The following is a 17,053-nucleotide window of genomic DNA, read 5'->3' as shown; positions in this document are numbered from 1 at the left end:
GGTCAGCGGTACTGTCGTGATCTATGTTTCTCCACTGACTGGTGGGCTCAAGATAATTCGGGCCCACTTGCTGTGTCAGCAGCAGTGTATATTGTACCTGTCGGCCCCACTTGACACCCGCTAGGCCACGATATCGACGTTTCCTTCCGGCGCCTTCCAAAATTTTCCCTTCGCTTCCACTCCTCGCCGGCGATGGCGCGCTCCGGCGGAATCTCCGACCAGCTCTTCGTCTCCGTCAAGATGGAGAGCCCCCACCTCGCGGGGCTCGACCTCTCCCCCCACCTCTTCGGCTCCCACCCCGTCGCCGGCTCGTGGGACCCCTGCAAGGCCGTAAGCTCCGGATCGCCTCTAGCTCACGTGATATGTATGCGTTGCGATTTTGACGCGTTTCGGGGTGTTTTTCGCAGCTGCCGATGGAGAGGGCGGCCGCCGCCGTGTGGGAGCTCAGCTGCGTCGTCCCTTCGCAGCACGGTGAGTTGGGTGATTTGATCTTGCCGTTTGATCGCTTCGCAGGGGGTTTGGGTTCCTTCGTTGTGGGGTTTTGGGTAGGACGAGCGCAATTTCTGTGCCATGCCTTTGGGATGTACTGTTATCTGAGTAACTGTATCGGGGACTTTTTTTTTATTGGGATGAATTAGCGGATTCCAGTTTTTGTGGTTAACAATGTAGCATGTGAAGTTGTGCTTTTGGAATAAATTTAAATTGACTTGTGAACTGACCGTTTTCTCTTGTTAACTGAGTAGATTGTTTGTATATGTTTAGAATTGGATTTTCTTTCGATCCTTAGCATTCTAATTAGCTTTACGCCCTTTTTTTTAATTAGAAATGCTGGATTTCAAGTTTGTTTTGAGGCAAAAAGACAATAGTTCGAGGTACATTGTTGAGGAGGGGCCGAACCGATCACTAGGTTGCAGGAACATTGAAGTGGAAATGAGGACTGCGGTGTTTAAACTCGATGAAGAGAAGGATTTACTTGAGTGCAAGGTTCAGGTTGAGACAGAAATCTTATCCCCATTTGACTTGGCTGCTAGTTGGAGGGTTCATCAGGAGTATCTTCAGCCGTCAAGGGTGCGAGGGACCCATGATGTCACTATCAATGCTGGGCTAGAATCCAGGGCCAAGGTCTGAAATTTGTTTCACTGCTTTTATATTATGTTTTGGACACGCGGTGATAATTCCTAGAGAAAGTAGGAAATGGTGAACCTAATCATGTATACATATAACAATCTTTCTGTGAACTGTATAGAAACTTAATGTTGCAAACCTGGTTATGAAAATAACACCAGTCACTGCTAGGCGTCTAAAAATGGGTTCCAGCCAATGGTCGGTATTTAACAGTCTATTACCTGTGAGAGTGCTGTTGGAGCACAATAGATAGCTTGACACAGCTTGCTACTTGGTTGTTGGACTTTCTAATTTGTTTGGGTTCTAGCAAAACACATTTATTCCAACGAGTTATTGATTTTTCTATTATTAATTGATATTATGACATGATGCGCTTACTGGAGACGGTAATGTGAATGGGATTGTAGATCTTTTATCAAAATATAATTTTAAATATTACCAAGCATATCATTATGAAGAGTATGGCTATCTTGTGCTAAAACATCAAGAAGTTTGACTGCTTGCTTCCCATGGTGACAAGGATTTATGACCACCGGGGACATTTGAGTAATGCTTTAAAACTTGACGATCACTCATGACGATTCTTGTACCTTACAAGGAATTGCAGTCATTTAAATTCTATTTAACTAACTTGCCTATGTAATGGAAAGTGAGAAACCACAAGATTAGTACAGGTAAATGTTAAAGACATTTAAGGTAAAAATATATAATAAGTAAGAGGATAAATATATGATCGAAAAGTTAGGATGATGTAACTAATGAAAATTGCCCCACTTTCATGTCCGAAAGCTGTCTCTTTGTGGAGTGTGACACCCAAATTTGCAAAAAACATATCCATGTGTGAAGAACTGAGTTAAAGTGTTGTTTTTAGGATAAGAATAGTGTGGGCCTATGTTCCCACAAAGCTGCTGCCCATGTTTCTATTTCAAAACTTGTTCTGCTTCCTTTTCTGTTCTGCCAGTTTTTCTTGTTCCTTCAAGCAGAATGGCTTCACTTCTGGTTTGGAGCTTGATTTAGAGAAGTATGAAGTTCCAACACCAAACATGGGCTCAGGTGTTGTTTATGCAGCTAACCTGACCGAAAATCCACGTTCATTGCTGCATGTGAGTTCTTCAAACAATGATACAACAAAGGACATTTTGCACAACTCAATCAAGGGCGATGCATTCCCGAATCACTATGCTAACACTATGAAGGTATAACTTTAGTTTCATTTTCTGTTAATTTCTTAAAATCATGCGAGTTTGATAATTTAGGTGTTCCACTGTAGAAAAAGGTAGTTGTACTTTTTACTGAAGTATGTGATCATTTTGGCTTCTGAGAAATGACTTCTTCAATAGTGTCATCATAACTCGTTCAAGCATCCAGTAAGTTAGTTACTGTCTTTAGATCTTTCAGTACACTCCAAAATAGAAATTAGGTTGAATTAATTTGAATGAGTTTATTAACCAGAAGAATTTTTCTATTATTGCATGATTTTAATATGTTATAGCACAGAATCCCGAATTCTAAAGTGCGTGGACTTTTTCTTATGGCTATGAAGCCAACAACTTTCCTTTACTTTTTTGAACATAAGGCACATCAGTATCAACTTTCTTCGTCAAGTTTCTAGACATTATCATTTGATATGTATCTCATGGATGTTTTATCTTTCGTCTGACATCTGTTATCAGCTTAAACTTGTTATCTGTGCAAGTTCCTTCTCCTGTAGATTTCTTGCTTTCTATATCTTATGGCTGAAAGTTTTGCAACTTTTTTCCTGATAAACTTAAAATTTTGAGCCTATATTCATTCATGTACTTTATTGTGATTTATGTCTCTGGTAGCATGGCCTTTGCATCCTATTTAGATGGCATAAACACAAACTATTTCTTACCCTTTTATCCCTATGAATATATATACCTGTAGCAATTATTAATAAATTATTCAAGAGATACTTTATAATTTTTTTGCCTCAGGATGCCACTGGAGGACATGCACCATCACTGGAAGAACAAAGGGCGGTATTTGTTGATAGAGGTGTTGGCTCACCAAAGTTTGCAAGACCAACAAATGAAAACTTTTCAATGAGCGACATCAAGTTGGATTCTGAAGCAAAGGTTGTACATCACACAACACTTCACATCACATCATAAAATTTACTAAATTATGATCTATATGCTATGCTTGAATTGTAAATTCTTAAATCTTAATATTCATGGGCTTATAGCAAGTATAATCTCTGTAGTCTGTATCTAATTGATATGTGCTAATAGGTATTAAGCTTTAAGTATCAAAGTGTAGCTTCATAACTTCTTAGGGCATGTTTGGTTCTAGGGAGGGAGGAATACTCCAAAAGCAAGGATCTTCCTGCCCGTTGGCAAGGCTGGGCAAAGGTGGGCGTGGGCAAGAGAACCAAACATGCCCACCCTTCCTTAACGTATGTAGAGCATACACTACACCTTTTTTTTAGATAATGGAAGTACAACTTCCAGCCTCTGCATCAATAAGACATCCAAGATGCACACAACCATTTTTTTGAAAATAGGCGCTCATTCGCGTCCAAGAGGACTCGAACTTGGGTGGTCTAAGCGTACATCCACACCCTCAACCAACTGAGCTAGAAATATGCGTTGTGCTTCTATGCTTCTCACCCCTTCAATAAAAGTTGCACAATCTTGAAGTTCTTGAAGTGTTAAGTAGTTAGAATCAACCCTTGGCTTCTTTAAAATTTCAGTAACTCAAATGGTGAAGCATCAAGGCACTGCTCAAGAAATATCTAGGATATGTATTTCCATTTCCACCCTTTCTTTTGTTTTGGTCTATCACTCTGTCATATAAAATACTCATTTCCTGTCATCCTATGATATTCCTTGTAACAGCTTCTGAAACTTTCAAAACTTGTTGCTTCTTTTTCTGTAATCTTAACTTCTGACAGCCACCAGCAGGGTATGCCAGCAGCAGAAGGAGCTGCTGCTGCAGCAGCAGTAGCTGATCAGATGTACGGCCCAAAAGAGGACCGCAAGTTGGCCATTGTGCTGGTAATTTTCATATACTTAGAATTGTTCATTTTACCTTGCAGATACATCACAGTTATCTAGATTACTTATACTTCTACATAAGTGCTTTTGTTTCCAGGGAATTATCATTTTCTGTATAAATTATAAAGATCTGAGTTTGGTAAGCGTGTAAAAACCTCTTGCAGCAGAATTGGTTCACCCCACAATCCACAGAAATTAACTTGCTAACTGATTTGACTGGTCTACTTTGAAAGATGCATCCTGGTCTGCCTGCAGTTTGCACACCATTTGTTCTGATCTACATAAGTTAGCGCAGTACTCTGTACCCAGCTATCTTTTGTTTACTTCAAGTGCCGATAAAAGAATGTACAGCACCTCACAAAAATATAGACTTTTCCTGTGTGCAGGTTTCATCTCTATATTTTATCTAAAGAGAGATGCATATATTCAGATCTTGCTGCAACCATTCATATTGATTTCATTGACACACTTTCTTTACTTCAAGTACATATGCAGTTCTTTTGTAATCTTATGCTGACATTCTAGGTTGGGCTGCCAGCTCGTGGTAAGACCTTTACAGCAGCTAAACTTACAAGATATCTTCGATGGTTAGGTCATGAAACAAAACACTTCAATGTTGGAAAGGTGAACATTTAGCATAAGCTTATTTTGCAGAGGATTACATATATGCATAGTAGTAGTCACTAATCCTGTTCACTCTTTGTTTTTTTGGGACATTTTAAATGTAGTACCGTCGGCTCAAGCATGGCACTAATCAGGTACTTCCAAAAAATTTTAACTTATTACTGGTAGTGGTTTTGTAGTATGTTACACGGTAATGGTACAAAAATTATTACTCTCAAGGTTGTACTTAGTTTCTGATAGTTTTTATGAGAAATGAATAACTTGTAATTTCAATTTCATTATGATTGTCCAAGAAGGATTATCTAATTGCATCTAGTTCTTTTGAGCAGACTGCTGATTTCTTTCGTGGAGACAACAAGGAGGGTGTGGAGGCACGCAACGAGGTCAGTGAATCGCTATTGCTGCTGTAATCTCGAAAATAATAAAGAAAAATACAATCGTTTATTAGGAATTAGTTCCAACTGTAGCACACATCCTTTTTTTTAGTCAAGTAGCACACATTCTAAACTGCAGCTATTTGAGAATGGAGGTAGTATCTTGTATGCCTTATTATTATTTTTCTGGTATGATCTGTACCACATTTTTCAGGTGGCAGCGTTAGCAATGGAAGATATGCTGTCCTGGATGCAGGAAGGTGGTCAGGTACGGCAAAAAATTGGCGATGTTGCATTAGTGCTTTTTTTTTTTATAATTGACTTTACAGCTGGTTCGCAGGTTGGCATTTTTGATGCCACAAACAGCACAAGGAGACGGAGAAACATGCTGATGAAAATGGCCGAAGGAAAATGTAAGGTATAGTTGAATCCGTGCATACATTTTTGATACCCTTTTGGTTATTTGAATCACTCCCGCTTTCTTGCCAAGTGCCGGTAACATTGTTTGTCAGTTGTCAGCTATGATTGCTGTTTTTTTGCACAATTAGTTATATGTCACCCCTACAGCTTTCAATATCACCGCTCACTTCCCCTGCATTTAAATATTCGGAACTTCAAACTGTTTATGATGGGTGCATTCCATGTATAAGGGTGAATGTTGTGCCTTTCCTCGTAAATGTCTTTGGTCTTGTGGTAGCCCCTAGAAAGTTATAGTTGTGCATAAGCACAACTAGCGATCGTAACAAACTTCTAAAAGGTTGCTCTTGTATATTCATTCTAGGAGGAACTAAGAAATTTACTCAGCACTCAACAGTTCTTACACTTGGTGAACAATATTATCATCCAGACTCATCCTTTTACTTGCATTTGCTCAAGCAATCGCCCTCAGTTACAAAGAGAACATCTTTGAATGGTCTATGCATTAGGCATCATGGTGTCAAGACTCAAGAGTCCCTATCTAGTTGCTTCTTAGGAATGCATGCATGTAGAAAACCATTACTAGAAGCTACCACGTGAACAATTATATCAGCAAGGGGTTTGATATTATCTGTCTCAAAAACAAATGATTTTTCTTTTCTATCACTATGTAGAAGCAGCCACTCCAGAGCATTTCGAACATGTCATATCTTCCATGTTAGAATTTTGAAAACTATCGACATTCATATACTACCACAAAATTGTAATGCGTTGATAGTTACTATGCAAAGATCGCTCTTGCCAGAGAATTCAATGAAACAAGAGTTATCATGCAAAGATTGCTTTTGCCAGATAACTTTTCAGTTCTCGCTATGTTATTACAGATTAAGAGCACACAAGATGATTCCAGAACTGCCAATATTTCAGCTACTGATTGTGAAAATGAGTCACTTTGCATTCCTGTTGCTGCCATCCCACTGGAACTTTAGACTGGTTCTTTTTTTTTTTTTTTTGACGGAGAAAACAGTAGGGGAAGCCCCTACTGCATAAAATATATTATAAAGAAAGAGACCTGTACAACAGAGAAGAAACTGAAGAATACAAGACCAGAGGGAGACGGCTTAAGCCGGAGAAAAAAAGGAAAAGAAGAGCCCCAAAACAGGGGAAGAAAAAAGAATCTACAGAGACTGGTTGATCTGTAATGAGTGTTATGGTGGTGTGGGGAGAGTTGGAAGAACATGTTCAAGATCTGTAATCTGATTATTTAATTTGTTTGGGGAAGGGATGGAGGACTACAATCATAAGAGCGAAATCTGGTCATTTTATTGAAAAACATGCAGCATTAATGTTTTTCAATGCAAACGTTTTAAACAAGTGAAGATTCACTGCAGTGCTGTGGAAGAATATGTGGTGTGTTTTGTGACAGCATTTATGAAGTTAAGCTTCTATTGTTGCATGAACCAGATTTTCTGATAAGATTGTTCCCTACATACATGCATTGTGGAACACTGTATTAAGTTACTGTATGGTTTGGGATCTATTATTATTGCCCCTTAACATATGGACTTTCCCTTTACTTTCCAGATCATCTTTTTGGAAACAATATGTAATGACCAGGGTGTTCTCGAGAGAAATATACGCTTGAAAGTTAAACAAAGTCCAGATTATGTGGAGCAGTGAGAAATAAATCATTTATTTGCTTGTCCGCATCCTGTTGGTGCACTTTCTGATGTAATTACTGTCTTTTGTATTGCAGGACAAATTTTGAAGCTGGTGTACGAGATTTCAAAGAGCGATTGGCCTATTATGAGAAGGTCCATAATTGCCAAATTATATTTACAGAAACACTATTTTTTGTCTAGAATATGGAATAGTTATATACTTATATGCAAACAACTCAAAACCTCTGCAGGTCTATGAACCGGTGGAAGAAGGCTCTTACATAAAAATGATCGACATGGTTAATGGGACCAAGGGCCAACTACAGGTATGTGTGCACAGTTAAGCCATACATGTAAATATATGCATAGTTTTATTCCCCTTGATGTTACTTTTGACATTCTACTTTTTGTATTCAATACTCTCTCCGTTCAAGAATACAAGGCATATTTTCACATGGTTTGGTCGCCAAAACTGAACCGATATAATGTGAAAGCATTTTTAAATATTAATCTAGTTATATAATTTTTATACACTAAGCATACTTGGGTACATCTAACACAGGTTTCGAGGGGGTGCATGGGGGCTTTGGGTATGGAAGCAGGAATCAAGAAGGAGAGGATGTCTTAAGCTTTGCTCTAGCCTACGACATGATCGTAGCTAACACCCTCTTTAAAAAAAGGGAATCCCATCTAGTGACCTTTAGTAGTGGCCAACACTCTAGCCAGATCGATTTCGTCCTCTCGAGAAGAGAAGACAGGCGTGCTTGCCTAGATTGTAAGGTGATACCTGGAGAGAGTGTTGTCCCTCAACATAAGCTTTTGGTGGCTGACTTCCGCTTTCGGATACGTGTCCAGCGGGATAAGCGCGCTAAAGTCGCTAGAACGAAGTGGTGGAAGCTCAGGGGGGAAGCGGCTCAAGCTTTCAAGGAGAGGGTAATTAAGGAGGGCTCTTGGGAGGAAGGAGGTGATGCAAACAATATGTGGATAAAGATGGCGACTTGCATTCGGAAGGTGGCTTCCGAGGAGTTTGGGGTGACGAGGGGAAGTAGAAGCGAAGCGAAAGATACCTGGTGGTGGAACGAGGATGTCCAGAAGGCTATCAAGGAGAAGAAAGAATGTTTCAAACGCCTACACTTGGACAGGAGTGTTGACAACGTAGAGAAGTACAAGGTGGCGAAGAAGACCGCAAAGCGAGCAGTGAGTGAAGCAAAAGGTCGGGCGTATGAGGACCTCTACCAGCGGTTAAACACGAAGGAAGGGGAAAGGGACATCTATAAGATGGCCAAGATCCGTGAGAGGAAGACGAGGGATGTCAACCAAGTCAAATGCATCAAGGATGGGACAGATCGACTTCTGGTGAAGGAAGATGAGATTAAGAATAGATGGCGAGAGTACTTCGACCAGCTGTTCAATGGAGGAGGTGAGAGCTCTTCCATTGAGCTGGACGACTCCTTTGATGATGCCAACAGGCGTTTTGTACGAAGGATTCAGGAGTTTGAGGTCAAGGAGGCTTTAAAAAGGATGAAAGGAGGCAAGGCAATGGGCCCTGATGGTATCCCTATTGAGGTGTGGAGATGCCTTGGAGACATAGCAATTGTATGGCTAACTAAGCTTTTCAACCTTATTTTTTGGGCAAACAAGATGCCCGAAGAATGGAGGCGGAGTATATTAGTACCAATCTTCAAGAATAAGGGGGATATTCAAGGTTGTACTAATTACCGTGGGATTAAGCTGATGAGCCATACGATGAAGCTATGGGAGAGAGTCATTGAACACCGCTTACGAAGAATGACAAGCGTGACCAAAAATCAGTTTGGTTTCATGCCTGGGAGGTCGACCATGGAAGCTATCTTCTTGGTACGACAACTTATGGAGAGATACAGGGAGCAAAAGAAGGACTTGCATATGGTGTTCATTGACTTAGAGAAGGCCTACGATAAGATACCGCGGAATGTTATGTGGTGGGCCTTGGAGAAGCACAAAGTCCCAACAAAGTATATTACCCTTATCAAGGATATGTACGATAATGTTGTGACAAGTGTTCGGACAAGCGATGGTGACACCGATGATTTTCCAATTAGAATAGGACTGCACCAAGGGTCAGCTTTGAGCCCTTATCTTTTTGCTTTGGTGATGGATGAGGTCACAAGGGATATACAAGGTGATATCCCATGGTGTATGCTCTTTGCAGATGATGTGGTGCTAGTCGACGATAGTCGGACGGGGGTAAATGGAAAGTTGGAGCTGTGGAGACAGACCTTGGAGTCGAAGGGTTTTAGGCTTAGTAGAACTAAAACTGAGTACATGAGGTGCGATTTTAGTACTACTAGGCACGAGGAGGATGAGGTTTGCCTTGACGGGCAGGTGATACCTCAGAAGGATACCTTTCGATATTTGGGGTCGATGCTGCAGAAGGATGGTGAAATCGATGAAGATGTGAGCCATCGAATCAAAGCCGGGTGGATGAAGTGGCGCCAAGCTTCCGGCGTCCTCTGCGACAAGAGAGTACCACAGAAGCTAAAAGTCAGGTTCTATAGGACGGCAATTAGACCTGCGATGTTGTATGGCGCAGAATGTTGGCCAACTAAAAGGCAACATGTCCAACGGTTGAGTGTAGCGGAGATGCGCATGCTGAGATGGATGTGTGGCCACACAAGAAAGGATCGGGTTCGGAATGAGGACATACGTGATATAGTTGGTGTAGCACCAATTGAAGAGAAGCTTGTCCAACATCGTTTGAGATGGTTTGGGCATATACAACGCAGGCCCTCAGAAGCGCCTGTACATAGCGGAAGAATAAAGCGTGCGGATAATGTCAAGAGAGGTCGAGGTAGACCAAACTTGACATGGGAGGAGTCTGTAAAGAGGGATCTGAAAGACTAGAATATCACCAAAGAACTAGCCATGGACAGGGGTGCGTGGAAGTTAGCTATCCACGTGCCAGAGCCATGACTAGACTTGCAAGATCTTATGGGTTTCATCTCTAGCCTACCCTAACTTGTTTGGGACTGAAATGCTTTGTTGTTGTTGTTTGTTGTTGTTGTTGTAAGCATACTTATAATTTGACTAATTATTAGTCAAAATATACAAAGTTTCACTTTTCCAAAATAAAATACACCTTGTATTTTTTGAACGGAGGGAGTATTTCTTTTGTAGTACTGCATGCTCACTTAGTCACACAATTGAACTGGTTCTCCTTTTGTATATCATACAAATACTAATATGTGGACTAGAAGCAGATGTATTGTTTTGAGAGGAAACAAAAAATTAACTTGCAGACTAGCTACCAATGACATTCCTGATTTCATACCCTATTTTGGTTTTCATGCAGATCAACAATATAAGTGGTTACTTGCCTGGACGGATTGTTTTCTTCTTGGTACATATCTACAAAAATCTGAACTTTTTGTTGTGCACACCTTGAGATTACTGGATATCTTTGAATTTCATTACAGTAGTAATTTCCCTTGGATCTAGATGTAGGTCAAATCGTAATGTATGTTTTGTTTAGTGATTCAATGATACAGATATCTAACCCTTTGGGGTCTGTCTAATTTGTTGTATGGTTATCCAAATACTTTTAGCAAAATATTTCATCACTCTGGTCAATATCTTAACAATATGGTAATAGAGTCATAGATAATCCTCCCTTCATCTTTGCTTTGTTTCCTGAAACTTGAAAATCCAAAAGTAAGCATTTGGAACCTCATAGGCTACTGAGTGTGAATGATTGGATAAATCTTTAACAGATTTCCATAGAACTATTACGGTTTCTGTTTGGATATATTTTCAGAGATGGGTTACTGTATCGTATCGATTGTTATCAACTTCCTCTTTCCCATGCTCCCATGGTTTCAAATTGATATAAAGAATATATAGTAATTGTTAGGAATAACAACTTGTATTCCCTGGAGGCCATATGCTAGTATATATACATGTACATGTGAGCAATATGCAGAAAGCCCCTTATAAGATGGGGATATTACATAAGCACAATAAAACACAATATATCAGCCAGATTTGCCTAGCGACGGGTGAATCAATTGGCCTTGCGGCAGGCAAATCGACCCGTCGGTAGGTGAATCGGCCCTGCAGCGGTTGGATTAGGCCGGTGGGTGACTCGATGATGGCGGGCGGTGGTGATAGTGGGAGGCAGTGCGACCGAGGTAGACCGCATAAGAGTGCCAAGCCGAGGAGAGAAACAACCGACGAGAGAAGGCCGGCCGACAACAATTGGTGGTGGGATGCGTGGAAGTTTCAACACGCATGGAACGGCTAGACCCTAGCTTTGGGCCTGTATACCATGTTAGGAATAGCAATTTGTATTCCCTGGAGGCCATAGGCTACAGGTGAACAATATACAAAAAACCTCTTATAAGTGGGGATATTACATAAGCACAATAAAACACAATATATCTCGAACATTAATAATGGCCCTCCACATCATGCTTTTTTTTACTATATGCTGAATGAGTTTCGTTTATTTCTTATCAAAGAGTAGCACTTGTATACTTGAAAGAAGTGTCACACTTTCGGTTCTATTTTTTTTAACTGTCTCATGTATTGTTACAGGTAAACTGCCATCTTGCGCCTCGTCCTATCCTGCTAACAAGGCACGGCGAAAGTTTAGATAATATCAGAGGAAGAATCGGTGGAGATTCTTCTTTGAGGTCTTAAGTTTCTTTATTCTGCAACTATGTTCTCTAATTTCTTTGTTCTGCAATTTTGTTATTTAGCTTTTGCTGTCATAGTAAGTTACATTTAGTTTGAGGTACCAGACATGACAAGTACCAAACGTTCATGAGTCTTGCATGTCAGCAGTAAAACCATGCACAACCATTCTATGGTGAAAGATCAGAAAATGAAATCCGAGTTGATCAAACCTATTGTTTATTAGATACATTGATGGACTCTGTGCTATATGTAATGTAAATTGAACCTGCGATGGACTGATAGGTATAAACTTTGATAGACTGATAGGGATAAAGCTCTCTATAAACCTTGATGGTAAACCTTAGTGTCTGTAGAAAGCTTGTGGGGCTCTCATACGCTCTGTTTACCTCAAAGGGGAAAAAATAGAGTGAGGGGAGGAAGTTACATGTATGGGAAAAAGTAATTCCATGCATTTTTGTGTATACCGATACTATGTCATGGGCTGGCTTTGGGTTGGTCCAGCACTGTCGCAAGGCCGTTACTTATCATGCAGCAGCAGCCTCTTAGATGACTTAGTGTACCTGTCTATCCGTAATTTGTTACTGGCTTGGATATCAAGTTAAATTTGTTAAGAGATACATTCTATTAGTTAGTATTAGAGATAATATTTGTTGGCCAAGATTGTTAGGGCCCACTCCTATATAAAGGAGGTCACGGCATCTATTTCCATTAAGCAAAAATATGCCAAGGTTCCTAGTATCTCCCCTATCCCTGCCCTTGTGGTGGTGACCACCAGTCATCGGCAATGGTCGCACTGCTTGGGTTCTGGGACATCTAATCTATGCTCATGACGTACTATATTTTGGTAATTCTCTATGTATACTAATTTTTCAATCTTCTGCTTTTGGCTTTGATGTGATGCAGTGAGGCCGGTGAGCTTTATTCAAGGAAGCTTGCAAGCTTTGTTGAGAAGCGACTGAAATATGAGAGGACTGCTTCTGTAAGTATGCTATTTATTTCTCAGCATGGAGAAAAAATATTTATTAAATTTATTTGCAACAATCAATTCAGATATGGACTAGCACACTCCAGAGGACAATAGTAACAGCACATCCAATCATTGGCTTTCCAAAGGTCAGTTGTCATAGACTCATAGTTCATAAAAATGTCCAGCAAAATTGTCCTCCATAGCAAAACTAACTTGTTTCCCCACATTTCTTCTAGATACAATGGCGTGCTCTTGATGAGATAAATGCTGGCATCTGTGATGGCATGACATATGATGAAATAAAGAAAAATAAACCTGAAGAATATGAGTGCGCAAATTCACTGACATCATACCATTTTAAAGAAAAAAATTTCCCGCTGATTGAGAATTTTAGTCAACTACATGTGCATTCTTCTGGTAGCTTGTAAATCTGGTATACCTTTCTGTTATTAGACCTGCTGGCCATTTTTGCCTCAATTGTTAGCCCTTGTAATCTGGTCTTATAGACCTTGTCCATTGTGTATTATTATATGTATAGTCAATTGAGTTGGGTCCTCCCATACTAACAACCTCATTTTGACATATGCCTTTTTCTTTAGATCACGTAGAAAAGACAAGCTGAGGTATCGTTATCCGAGAGGAGAATCCTACCTTGATGTCATTCAAAGGTTAATATGGGCTAATTAATATTATTCCATGCCTCTTTACATAATTCAGTTACTGTAGTTACCTTCCTTGCCACTTAATCTTGACATTCTGCTCTGTCCAGATTAGAACCTGTAATAATTGAGCTTGAACGGCAGCGTGCACCAGTGGTAGTCATAGCTCACCAGGTAAGAAGATCAACTTTTCACATTATTCTGAACCTTCTTTTGGTACTTCGCTATTGTGAATGTCTGAAGAAAATTCGCTGTATAGGCTGTGTTAAGAGCACTTTATGCATATTTTGCGGACAGACCACTCGAGGAAGTCCCTAATATTGAGGTAAGGCAATGTGCGACAGACCAACATCTTGTAGTATAATTGCAACCTTTATCCATTGGACTGAAATATGTTCCTGTAGATACCTCTTCATACAATAATTGAGATACAAATGGGTGTTGCTGGTGTTCAAGAGAAACGATACAAACTCATGGATGCGGTGAACCTCACTGCGGGGATATAAGAAATGACGCATGCAGCTTGCCTTCTAAAAGCAATCTGCACAAATAAATTTTGTGATGATATATGTATCACTATATTCAATCAATCGAAACTATAGTTCAAAGTGGAGTATTACCCTCCTCAGGTTTAGCTCATAGATGATTTGACTTTCAAATTTTGGCTACTTATATACAACAACAACAACAAAGCCTTTCAGTCCCAAATAAGTTGGGGTAGACTACTTATATGCTCTATATAATTCAAGGTTCGCTCTGAGTTCTTAATTTAAGTGGATTCAGGCGTTCTGAGTTCTTAATTTGTTTATTCAGGATTGTGGCGCCAAAGTTACAGTTTCATAGACAAATGGGTATGAATTGAGTGTTCCTTTCGAGAACATTTTGGTGCGCACCTGTCTCTTTTTCCAGTCAAATGGGCATATGCCTTCATACACTTACCTTCCGATGTGTAGGGTATATTTGGATGATGGGACTTGAGATCCAAATCCCTAGGATTGAATCCAAATTTAAACAAAATTCTGATAATCCCGTAGCAGCTGCTTTAGGAACTTACGATTAGGACTTGATGTAGTATAGAACTAAGCCAAAAACTGCCGAGTTCGGTAAGTAGATTCTGCAATTCATACCCAGTTATACTGTGGGTGGTACTCCTGTATGCAAGATACCTCTCCTTTTTTTTTATGATATCCTGCACATGAGTGTAGTTTTTGGCACAGAACATCTCAGTGCTGACTTAACGTTAGTTCTCCTAGTAAACTGCGACGCACGGCACGGCTATACCAAACGGATTTTCTATGCGTAGCATGTTTAAGTCTTCACAATTCCGCACGTTTACGTACTATCGGCCCATGTTTACGTACTATCGGCCTTCTGCAATGGGTGGTCCCATCTGAAAGGAGGCACAGAGATCTGAGAGGAATGATCGTAGACTGATGGTTACCCACAGCAAGCTGTTTTTTTCTCTCACAGGAGAATGATCAGCTTACCCACCAATGATTTTTTGTTTTGCCTTGTCCCCGCGAAATTTACCCTGGTAAATGGTAACTGTGAGTAGCTGCCTGGCTGATCGCAGACTCTTGCTTATAAGAGCGGCCGTCTGTATGCTTTGCTTGTTCGAGATTTTGCTTGTTCAAGTGCAACCATCCAGCCACCTGAGTCCTGATAATTTAGACTCTAGCTCAGTTGACGAGCCCAGGCCCAGCATGCCCAACCGCCCGCCGCCGCAGCGTGCCGCCGAAACGTCGGCCCTCATCGGCGCGTGGGGCCCGCTCTACCTGGGCCGCCGCCTCCACCTGAAGGAGTGGGACGCCGTGGCCAGTGCCGTCAACGCCCACCGCGCCGCCGCGGGGCGCCGCTTCAACCGCACCCGCGCCCAGTGCCAGAGCCGCGTCCAGTACCTCAAGGCTCGGTACAGGAAGGTGCTGCTCTCCAAGCGGCCGCCGTCGGGGTGGCGCCACTTCCCGCACCTCCGCGCGTTCCTGGCGAGCCCGGCAGACGGCCCGCCTCCGGGCTTCCCGGCCAAAGCGCCGGCGTCCGTCAAGGTGGAGGAAGAGGAGGAGAGAGAGGAGGTGGTGTCCGGCAGTGGGTTGGCGGCGAGCTGGACGGTCCCGACGAGGCCGAGAAGTGGGGCCGCGGGGTCCTGCGCGGCGGCGGCGGTGATCACGAAGCTGGCGGGGGTGTACGAGAGCTTGGAGCTGGCGAGGCTCGACTTGGAGGAGAAGATGGAGACGGAGACAGAAATCCTTCTTGGGCGTCGTGTGAAGGTGGAGAAGTAGAAACAAAATTATAGGAGTGCTGCCACTACCCACTGCGGGTGGTGATGAACATGATAGGTTGATGTGTTGTGTGTAACTGTGTACTGTTAAAAGCAGTGTTTTTATTCGAATTAGTTAAGATTAATGTCGCGTCATGTAAACTCACACTTAGATTTTACTACGGTGGACAACAAACATTACAACACTTGCAAGCAATATGCATCGTTGGTGTTGGTAAGGTAGTTTATGACATGCTCAAGATTTTAGAGAAGTCAAATCATTCGATGTAGATAAAGCTTCCATCTATAGTACAATACATGTTTGGTTGCTGATTGTCACTAGTAGCCGGTTGGTATCTACTACTGCTGCAATATCAGTCAAATCATTCGATGCAGTTGATAACTTACAGTACAGTGAGTTTGGTAAATAGATTATGTAATTCATAAATACAAATCTATTTCAACACGAGTCCTTTTCAATGTTGGAGTTGTGAACTTTGATGCCTTACCATATGTTTTTTATACTCATGTATGCATTATTTCCGATATCCGAATCAAATGTAACATGCAACATACTAAACCTCTTCATTTGTGAGCAGTCTACGGTCATGCTCCTTTCATCCGGCTGGGGAGACCGGCCACCATTCTTCCATCCAGTGGCGGATCCAGCCCAGGCTAGGGAGGGGTGCTGGGTCTTTTGCTCTTCAGCATTTTGGGCTGGGCCCGTGCTATGTGAGAGGGATTTTTAAAAAAATTTCTGAATTTTCTCCTTTATTTATCTGTGCTTCGTGGGCTGGGCCCGTGCTGCAGCCCCCCCAGCACGGGCCCTGAATCCGCCCCTGCTTCCATCGGCTGTGACGTCGTGCCGCAAGACGGTTGCACGAGGATTCCATCTTCCGCGCGAAGCTCTCAGGTTCATGCCATTCACACGGTTACGGTCGCATGTTACAGGAGCATGCGAAGCGGTGTGGGCAAATGCACGGATATTCCACCGCGGGGATGGGATGTATCGCCATGGACCTGAGAGCTAGTCTTGCTATGATCTCGGTTGTAAAAGGGTCTAACATATAGAACAAGAATTTTAAGATATTTTTAGTAACACTTGGAGATGTCATGAAGAAGATGAACCGAGACGCAATTTAGTATGCCTTTTTCTAATGCTAAGATAGAGTAATGATCTCACTTTACTTCCAGGGCCATGAGGAGGGCTAAGGCCGAAATTAAGGTGTCCAATTGGAACCTAACTATTGGAGCTAAGGGTGCATTACAAATTGTTTG

The 17,053-nt window shown here is 41.5% G+C and overlaps 2 protein-coding genes across 3 annotated transcripts; both read left to right on the top strand.

Annotated features, from left to right (window-relative positions):
- Window positions 1-55: 55 nt before the first annotated feature.
- On the top strand, window positions 56-14,295 carry LOC133916314 (6-phosphofructo-2-kinase/fructose-2,6-bisphosphatase-like). Of its 2 annotated transcripts, XM_062359933.1 has the most exons (23): window positions 56-330; window positions 408-471; window positions 824-1,122; window positions 2,109-2,321; window positions 3,084-3,224; window positions 4,050-4,145; window positions 4,671-4,769; window positions 4,874-4,903; window positions 5,099-5,152; window positions 5,358-5,411; window positions 5,484-5,561; window positions 7,145-7,236; window positions 7,317-7,374; window positions 7,473-7,547; window positions 10,553-10,600; window positions 11,794-11,891; window positions 12,799-12,874; window positions 12,946-13,008; window positions 13,099-13,190; window positions 13,462-13,530; window positions 13,632-13,695; window positions 13,781-13,846; window positions 13,926-14,295. In XM_062359933.1, exons 1-23 carry the CDS (start codon window positions 193-195, stop codon window positions 14,025-14,027), a joined length of 2,169 nt encoding a protein of 722 aa, XP_062215917.1. In that variant the 5' UTR covers window positions 56-192; the 3' UTR covers window positions 14,028-14,295. The 2 variants fall into 2 exon arrangements, 1 of the variants encoding a protein (XP_062215917.1); XR_009909481.1 differs by lacking the exons at window positions 13,781-13,846; window positions 13,926-14,295 and having other exon boundaries at window positions 13,099-13,295; window positions 13,632-13,696.
- A 128-nt stretch (window positions 14,296-14,423) lies between these two features.
- Window positions 14,424-15,954, top strand: LOC133916316 (uncharacterized). The gene has a single exon (XM_062359937.1). It carries the CDS (start codon window positions 15,060-15,062, stop codon window positions 15,795-15,797), a length of 738 nt encoding a protein of 245 aa, XP_062215921.1. The 5' UTR covers window positions 14,424-15,059; the 3' UTR covers window positions 15,798-15,954.
- The last annotated feature ends 1,099 nt before the right edge of the window (window positions 15,955-17,053 follow it).

Source organism: Phragmites australis, chromosome 4, assembly GCF_958298935.1.
Source record: "Phragmites australis chromosome 4, lpPhrAust1.1, whole genome shotgun sequence".
Lineage (NCBI taxonomy): Eukaryota > Viridiplantae > Streptophyta > Magnoliopsida > Poales > Poaceae > Phragmites > Phragmites australis.
The sequence above is the reverse complement of the archived record's forward strand: the minus strand, read 5'-3'. Positions and strand labels throughout refer to the sequence as shown.

Bases quoted from the DNA above. Each gene is read 5' to 3' on its own strand.
- LOC133916316 (XM_062359937.1), top strand. From the start codon at position 15,060: ATGGTAACTGTGAGTAGCTGCCTGGCTGATCGCAGACTCTTGCTTATA.
- LOC133916314 (XM_062359933.1), top strand. From the start codon at position 193: ATGGCGCGCTCCGGCGGAATCTCCGACCAGCTCTTCGTCTCCGTCAAG. The intron at 3,225-4,049 runs GTTGTACATCAC...GACAGCCACCAG, and splicing joins AGTTGGATTCTGAAGCAAAG to CAGGGTATGCCAGCAGCAGA. The intron at 5,153-5,357 runs GTCAGTGAATCG...CACATTTTTCAG, and splicing joins GTGTGGAGGCACGCAACGAG to GTGGCAGCGTTAGCAATGGA.